The sequence below is a fragment of the Gopherus flavomarginatus genome, chromosome 3 (assembly GCF_025201925.1).
Source record: "Gopherus flavomarginatus isolate rGopFla2 chromosome 3, rGopFla2.mat.asm, whole genome shotgun sequence".
In the NCBI taxonomy this organism is placed as follows: domain Eukaryota; kingdom Metazoa; phylum Chordata; order Testudines; family Testudinidae; genus Gopherus; species Gopherus flavomarginatus.
Window position 1 is genome coordinate 287,520,808 of NC_066619.1, and position 8,536 is coordinate 287,529,343.

Genomic DNA, 8,536 nt, shown 5'->3' on the forward strand with positions numbered 1-8,536 from the left:
GGTAAGAGACTGATGTCCACGACCTCCTTCTCTTAAATGCTTTCAGTTCCACGTGCAGGGCCAGTTAGACAGGCAGAACTGCAGGCTCTCAATGTGTGGATGGTGCAGGGAGGAGGGATTTAGATTTATTAGGAACTGGGGAAACTTTTGGGAAAGGGGGAGTCTATGCAGGAAGGATGGGCTCCACCTAAACCAGAATGGAACCAGATTGCTGGCACTTAGTTTAAAAACTGCTCTACAGTCTTTTTAATGTTAAGGGCTGGGGAAAAGCTGACAGATGCAGAGGAACACGTGGTTCAGACAGAGACATCCCTTAGAGAAGGATCTATTAATGGAGATTCTCTATGTCCTAGTAGGGAGGAGAGGAGGGAAGATGATAAAATACGGGTAGGATCTGATGAGAAAACAGTCAAATGAAAGAAAGTCCCGTTCAATTACATCATGTAATGGCAGACAACCAAAAAGTGACAAGTTTTTAAAGTGCTTATAAACCAATGCTAGAAGTCTACATAACAAGAGGGGTGAACTAGAGTGACTCTTATTAAATGAGGCTATTGATATAATTGGCATCACAGAAACCTGGTGGAATGAGGATAGTCAATGGACACAGTAATATCAGGGTACAAAATATATCAGAAGGACAGAACAGGTCATGCTGGCGGGGCAGTGGCACTATACGTGAAAGAAAGTGTAGAATCAAATGAAGTAAAAACCTTAAATGAAGCAAACTGTACCACAGAATCTCACTGGATAGTAATCCCATGCTCTAATAAGACTATATCAGTAGGGATCTATTACCGACCACCTGACCAGGATGGTGATAGTGACTGTGAAATGCTCAGGGAGATTAGAGAGGCTATTAAAATAAATAAATCAAATCAATCAATAATAATGGTGCATTTCAACTATCCCCATACATGTCATGATGGGGTACATGTCACCTCAGGACGGGATGCAGAGATAAAGTTTCTTGACACCTTAAATGACTGTTTCTTGGAGCAGCTGGTCCTGGCACCCAGTGAGGAAAACAGAAAGGAGCATAAACTCTGACAAATGAAGTGTAAAAATACAATTAGGAAGACCAAAAAAGAATTTGAAGAACAGCTAGCCAAAGACTCAAAAAGTAATAGCAATATTTTTTTTTAAAAGTACATCAGAAGCAGGAAGCCTGCTAACAACCAGTGGGGCCACTGGACGATCAAGATGCTAAAGGAGCAGTCAAGGACGATAAGGCCATTGCAGAGAAACTAAATGAATTATGTGCCTCGGTCTTCATGGCTGAAGATGTGAGGGAGATCCTCAGATTTGTTACCTAAACAGAATGGCTCAGGTTTGGGTAACTGCCCCAGATTGAGATGTCATTAGAAGAGGTTTTGGAACAAACTGATAAACTAAACAGTAATAAGTCACCAGGACCAGATGGTATCACCCAAGAGTTCTGAAGCAACTCAAATGTGAAGTTGCAGCACTACTAACTGTAGTCTGTAACCTATCATTTAAATCAGCTTCTGTACCAGATGACTGGAGGATCGCTAATGTGACACCAATTTTTAAAAGGGCTCCAGAGGTGACCCCGGCAATTACAGGCCAGGAAGCCTGACTTCAATACCAGCCAAACTGGCTGAAACTCTACTAAAGAACAGAATTGTCAGACACATAGTTGAACATAATTTGTAGGGAAAGAGTCTACATGGTTTTTGTAAAGGGAAATTCTGCCTCACCAATCTACTAGAATTCTTTGAAGAGGTCAACAAGCATGTGGACAAGGGGGATCCAGTGGGTCTAGTGTACTTAGATTTTCAGAAAGACTTTGACAAGGTCCCTCACCAAAGGCTCTTGAGCAAAGTAAGCTGTCATGGGATAAGGAGGAAGGTTCTCTCATGCACTGGTAACTGGTTAAAAGATAGGAAACAAAGGATAGGAATAAATGGCCAGTTTTCAGAATGGAGAGAGGTAAACAGTGGTGTCCCCTGGGGGGGGTCTGTACTGGGCCCAGTCCTAGTCAACATAGTCATAAATAATCTGGAAAAATGGGTAAACAGTGAGGTGTCAAAATTTGCCAATGATACAAAATTACTAAAGATAATTAAGACCCAGGCAGACTGCAAAGAGATCTCTCAGAACTGAGTGCCGGGACAGCAAAATGGGAGATGAAATTCAATGTTGATAAATGCAAAGTAACACACATTGGAAAACATAATCCCAACTATACATATAAAATGATGGGGTCTAGATTAGCAGTTACCACTCAAGAATGATCTTGGCATCACTGTGGATAGTTCTCTGAAAACATCCACTCAATGTGCAGTGGCAGTCAAAATAGTGACCAGAATGTTTGGAATCATTAAGAAAGGGATAGATAAGACAGAAAATATCAAGTTGCCTCTATATAAATCCATGGTGCACCCACATCTTGAATACTACATGTAGATCTGGTCACCTCGTCTCAAAAAAATATATTGAAATTGGAAAAGGTTCAGAAAAAGGGCAACAAAAATTATTAGAGGTATGGAATGATTAGAGGGGAGATTAATAAGACTTGGACTTTTCAGCTTGGAAAAGAGATGACTAAGAGGGGATACGACAGAGGTCTATAAAATCACGACTGGTGTGTAGAAAGTAAATAAAGTGTTATTTATACCTTGGCAGAACACAAGAACTAGGCATCACCAAATGAAATTAATAGGCAGCAGGTTTAAAACAAACAAAAGGAAGTATTTCGTCACAACACACAGTCAACTTGTGGAACTCCTTGCCAGAGGATGTTGTGAAGGTCAAGACTATAACAGGGTTCAAAAAAGACCTAGGTAAGTTCATGGAGGATAGGTACATTAATGGCTATTAGCCAGGTTGGGCAGGGATGGTGTCCCTCGCCTCTGTTTGCCAGAAGCTGGGAATGGGCACCAGGGGATGGGTCACTTGCTGACTCCCTGTTCTGTTCATTCCTTCTGAAGCACCTGGCACTGGCCACTGTTGGAAGACAGAACACTGGGCTGGATGGACCTTTGGTCTGACCCAGTACATCTGTTCTGATGAGAGGGGGGCTGATTTAGTGTTACGCCCAAAATACAGTTTGTCTGAGTGACCATGGACATTTAATGAGTCTCTCAGTGGGGTGGGCTGAGCTGTTTTCTGGTTTGTGGAAATACGAGTGTTTTTAGGGGGTGGGTGCAGGGTCAAGGCAGGTCCTGGTACTGGGGGCAGGCCAGGGTGGCTGGCAGGGAGCAAGGCAAGAGTAGTGACGTCAGCAGGGGACTGCTGGGGTCAGGTGAGAGCAAGGCTGCAGCTTGCTGTGAGGGGGGGGCACATTCACAGCCAATGTGAAAAATCAGGACGGGGGTGGGGGCTAATAGGAGCCTATATAAGAAAAAGACCCAAAAATCGAGACTGTTCCTATAAAATCAGGATATCTGGTCACCCGGAAAGACAGGGGAGAGGGAATTAGCCTTCAGAAGTGCCAGTCCCAGCCTTGCCCTAGGCAGCAGAGCGGGAATTCTGGCTCCAGAAGAGAATCTACCTGCTGCCAGGTACAGCTCCCCCAGTTAACCCTTTCCATGCACAGGGCTGGGCATGGCCAGACTGCCTGGGGACCCTGCAGAATGAAGGGGAGAACCTGGGACCCAGCACCATGGCCCAGGGGGTGCAGCAAGTCCCTCGTGACCCAGGTCTCTCTCCTCCACCTCCTGGGAGGGGAGCAGGGGATGGGCAGATGACTCTGGCCTGGTCTACAATAGGAAATTAGGTCGGTGTAAGTCCATCACTGAGGGGTGGGGAAATCCCCAAGCAGCGTAATTGGGCCAACCTGAGTCCCCGGGTGGCCAGTGCTGGGTGGATGGAAGAACTCAGTCGTCAAGCAGTGGATTAAACTGTGCCCACAGGAAAGCCCCCCCTTCCCCATGGAGCAGGCAGCACCACACACTGACGTGCTGCAGCATCTGAAGGGTTGACCAGGCCTCAGTGCCCCATGCTAGCAGATGGCTGCTCCCATCCCAGAGCACAGACGGGGGCTGGAGACTCCTGGGCCAAGGAGTGTGCCCTGTAAGCAGCCCCAGCTTCCCCGCACAGAGCCCGGACACCCTTCCCCAGCCCAGCTTGGCTGCCCATGGCCCCTCCTCCAGGTGAGGCTGCAGAGGCAGGCAGCCCCCAGGCGCAAGGGGAGCAGACAGTCAGACGCTAGGTACCCACGGCCCAGCCTGCAGAGGCTCATGGTCGCAGCCCCACAGGCACTTCCTGGGGCACATACTTTTGCTAACAGATGGGAAGGGGGAGCAGAGGGCTCCCCCCAGCTGTAACACTTCTGCCAATGACCCTGCACCCCCCGGGGCTGGCTGACACTCAGGGAGAATGAGGACGCGCTGCAGCCAGGCATAGGGTGGGCATGAACTCCTCATCTGCAGGCCCACAAGCAGCACTGGAGAGACTCAGCAGGGACGCAGGGCAGGAACCCAGCCTAGGGACATTGACAGAGTCTCCCTGCAGCCCTTTCCCTGTCAGGACCAGAGCCTGCCACCTGGGGGCAGATTGCTCAGCATGACTCAGCCCTGAGCCACCCACAGGCCCCCCAGTCACAACCAGTTCAGGCCTGGCTTCCCCAGGAGCTGTGCTGGGTGGGGCACGTGCCCCATGGGTTTAGTTTCCACCAGTGTGATTTGCTCAGCAAGGGGGCGGTGCTGTCATGTAGGGAGATGGGGGGGGGCAGAGCCAGGCCTGGGCCCCCGACTCGGGCCAGGTTTCAGTCCTAGATCTTGCCGCTGGTGCTAGGAATGCTGTGCACAGCACCATGCTGCTTGCAGCTGGCTCAGTCTGCAGCGGCCGAGTGCCCTTGTGTGACACCAACAGGCCAGGAACCCCACCAGCCAGCGCCCACCCCAGCTACCCCCAAGAACCGTGGCCCCCACCCCCAGAGTCACTGGCCAGGCCCAGCAGGGAAGAGTCGGGTTTGAAATCCCACAAGTCCCAGGGACATATGGGAGGCCTGACCCGGCTCAGCCTGGCTCCAGCAGAGAGAAGGGCTCACCCAGGGTCACAGCCAGGCAAGGGCAGGGCCAGCAGGAAAACCCAGGAGTCCCAGTCCCACTCTCTCCCTCCTAGCACCCCTCAAACAGCAGCTCAGCTTAACCCCTCACTGTCTGAGAAGGGGCAATGGCAGCACTCCATCCTACAGGCAGCAGAGCATTCTGCCTGGGGGGCAGGCACCTCCTTCTGCTCCCCCCAGCAGCCGACAGGGGGCGCTGCCACCACAGCCGCCCCCCAGCAGGGACCCCAGGCAGCAGAGCACTGTGCCTGGGGGGCAGGCACCTCCTTCCGCTCCCCCCAGCAGCCGACAGGGGGCGCTGCCACCACAGCCGCCCCCCAGCGGGGACCCCAGGCAGCAGGCCAGCGACACCTCTCCCCGGGAGACCAGCCCCCTGCCAATCCCCCGCTGGCTTGTTGCCCAGTTAGAGCAAGTTAAATGGCCTTGAAGTCAGCGAGAAACCCAGTTTTCCGGTCCCGTGGCCAGCGGCCCCCTGAGCATGATCTCAGCAGGGTCTGGCTTGGCCAGCGGGTGGGTGGAAGGCCTGGAAGTCCCCAGGTGCCACAAGGTGGGGGCTCCGGACGGGGCGCTCTGCTCTCCCCTCCCCTCAGTGCTGACCCCAATGCTCCAGCGAGGCACTGCGGGGTGGGGGGCCAGCAGGGGGGGCATCTCCTCACAGTCTCTCCACACGTTGTGACCCTAGGCACCAGGCCACTTGCTCAGACCTGGGGAGGGTGGGCTCGGGGGTCCTGGGCCAGGGGTGTCTCGGAGGAAAAAGGAGGGGTGGGGGTGGGGGGGGAGAATCTATCTCCCCACTTTAAGCGGTACTCTGACCCCAGCGACCCAGCACAGGGAAGGACTGTGCTGCAAGGATGGCGAGCGCCATGGGGGTGGGGGGTCTCCCCTGGCAGTGCCGACCCCAGGGCCGGCGCTACCATTGAGGCAGCCCAGGCAATTGCCTAGGGCGCCAGGATTACTGAGGGGATGGCATTTTGCCAGAGGGGCAGCAGGAGGCTCCGGTGGACCTGCCACAGGCACAACCGCGGCAGGTCAACCGGAGCCGCGGGATCAGCGCAGGGGGCGGCGAAATGGCCGTGCGCCTAGGGCGCGAGAAACCCTGGCACCGGTCCTGGCCGACCCCCGTGCTCCCGTTAGGGGGCTGTGGGGCAGGGACAAGGGGCTCTGTGGAGGGCGCTCTCCCCCAGCAGTGCTGACCCCGATGCTCCCATTAGGGGACTGTGGGGCAGGGACAAGGGGCTCTGTGGGGGGGCACTCTCCCCCAGCAGTGCTGACCCCCAGTGCTCCCGTTAGGGGGCTGTGGGGCAGGGACAGGGGGCTCTGTGTGGGGCACTCTCCCCGGCAGTGCTGACCCCCAGTGCTCCCGTTAGGGGGCTGTGTGACAGGGACAGGGGGCTCTGTGGGGGGCACTCTCCCCTGGCAGTGCTGACCCCTAGTGCTCCCGTTAGGGGGCTGTGTGACAGGGGGCTCTGTGGGGGGCACTCTCCCCGGCAGTGCTGACCCCCAGTGCTCCCGTTAGGGGGCTGTGGGGCAGGGACAGGGGGCTCTGTGGGGGGCACTCTCCCCTGGCGGTGCTGACCCCCAGTGCTCCCGTTAAGGGGCTGTGTGACAGGGGGCTCTGTGGGGGGCACTCTCCCCGGCAGTGCTGACCCCCAGTGCTCCCGTTAGGGGGCTGTGGGGCAGGGACAGGGGGCTCTGTGGGGGGCACTCTCCCCTGGCGGTGCTGACCCCCAGTGCTCCCGTTAGGGGGCTGTGGGGCAGGGACAGGGGGCTCTGTGGGGGGCACTCTCCCCTGGCGGTGCTGACCCCCAGTGCTCCCGTTAGGGGGCTGTGGGGCAGGGACAGGGGGCTCTGTGGGGGGCACTCTCCCCTGGCGGTGCTGACCCCCAGTGCTCCCGTTAAGGGGCTGTGGGGCAGGGACAAGGGGTTCTGTGGGGGGCACTCTCCCCCAGCAGTGCTGACCCCGATGCTCCCGTTAGGGGGCTGTGGGACAGGGACAGAGGGTTCTGTGGGGGGCACTCTCTCCCAGCAGTGCTGACCCCAATGCTCCCGTTAGGGGGCTGTGGGGCAGGGGGCTCCGTGGGGGGCGCTCTCCCCTGGCAGTGCTGACCCCGATGCTCCTGTTTGGGGGCTGTGGGGCAGGTGCAGCGGGCTCCATGGAGGGCGCTCTCCCCCAGCAGTGCTGACCCCAATGCTCCTGTTAGGGGGCTGTGGGGCAGGGGGCTCCGTGGGGGGCGCTCTCCCCTGGTAGTGCTGACCCCGATGCTCCCATTAGGGGGCTGTGGGGCAGGGACAGGGGGTTCTGTGGGGGGCTCTCTCCCCCAGCAGTGCTGACCCCGATGCTCCCGTTAGGGGGCTGTGGGGCAGGGGGCTCCGTGGGGGGCGCTCTCCTCTGGCAGTGCTGACCCCGATGCCCCCGTTTGGGGGCTGTGGGGCAGGTGCAGCGGGCTCCGTGGGGGGCGCTCACCCCCAGCAGTGCTGACCCCGGTGCTCAGTGCTTCACTAGGGGGCTGAGGGGCCGGAACAACGTCTGTTTGGGGAGCCCCAAAAGCCCAGAGAGGGTCACTCAAACTTCCCGGCCCCAGAACTGCCCAGGCCGGCAGGGGGAGGGGCAGGGGCAGCACCTGGGGCCGGGGCCGGGGCCGGGGCCGGGGGGCCGGAGCGAGGCGCGGCCGCAGGTGAGAGCCGAGACCCGCGGAGGAGGAGGAGCCGGAGACGGGCGAGGAGCAGGGGGAAGCGGAGGACCCCGGCCGCCCCGGGGCGTTGGCGGCAGCGGGGTCCGGGGCTGGCCGGGGGCGGGGGCGGTTCCTACCTGGGGGGTGTCCCCGAGGAGGCTGAGCCTGAAGCGGCCCCTCCGGATCTCCATCTCCAGGGCCGAGCCCCGCGCCACGGTCACTCGGCTCCGGTGGTTCCGGCAGAACATCCTGGCGCAGCCGGGACCGGCCCGATCCAACCGCCTACAGGGGATCGGAGCCGCTGTGGTCCGGGCTGCAACCCTAGGAGGGCGGGAGCCTGCAGTCCCAGTCCTGGTCCTGGTCCCGGTTCCGGTTCCGATCGGCCCGGCCCAGTCCCCACTGGTTCGGTTCCGAGCTCACGGCCCCGGCCCGGTCCCGGTTCCGATTCCCCAGAGAAGTCTCCAAACTTCGAGTCAAACTCCGCCCCTCCGCCCCCGGGCGGCACCTGGCGGGGGTGGGCAGCGCTGCAGCCTCGAACCGAACCGGGTCGAGGCGGCACCTGGCGGGGGCGGGCAGCGCTGCAGCCCCGCACACTTGGGTAGTAAGGAGCACGCTGCTTTTATAAAGAACCATCCAGGGCCTCCCTGGGCGGCGGGGCACAGAGAGAATCATGAAGCCAGCCGGTGTGGGCTGGCCCCAGGGTGCTGGTTCCCTAGGGCAGGGATGTGGGTCAGAATCCTCTGGGGCGGGGGCCTGCGGAGCTAGGCAGCAGCAAGCACCAAGGAGCCTGTGCAGAGAGTTGGCAGGAGCCTCATGGCACTGCCAGGCC

General features: G+C 57.9%; 1 protein-coding gene across 4 annotated transcripts in view; it reads right to left on the reverse strand.

The window, feature by feature from the left end:
• Window positions 1-8,230, reverse strand: part of RTKN (rhotekin) — a 41,329-nt gene extending 33,099 nt beyond the window's left edge. Inside the window, exon 1 of one of the 4 annotated variants that reach the window (XM_050944911.1) lies at window positions 7,845-8,230. In XM_050944911.1, the coding sequence (XP_050800868.1) occupies window positions 7,845-7,955 (111 nt within the window). In that variant the 5' untranslated portion in view covers window positions 7,956-8,230. The remainder of the gene's footprint in view (window positions 1-7,844) is intronic. The other 3 variants (XM_050944910.1, XM_050944916.1, XM_050944917.1) reach the window with 3 other exon arrangements.
• Window positions 8,231-8,536: the final 306 nt, after the last annotated feature.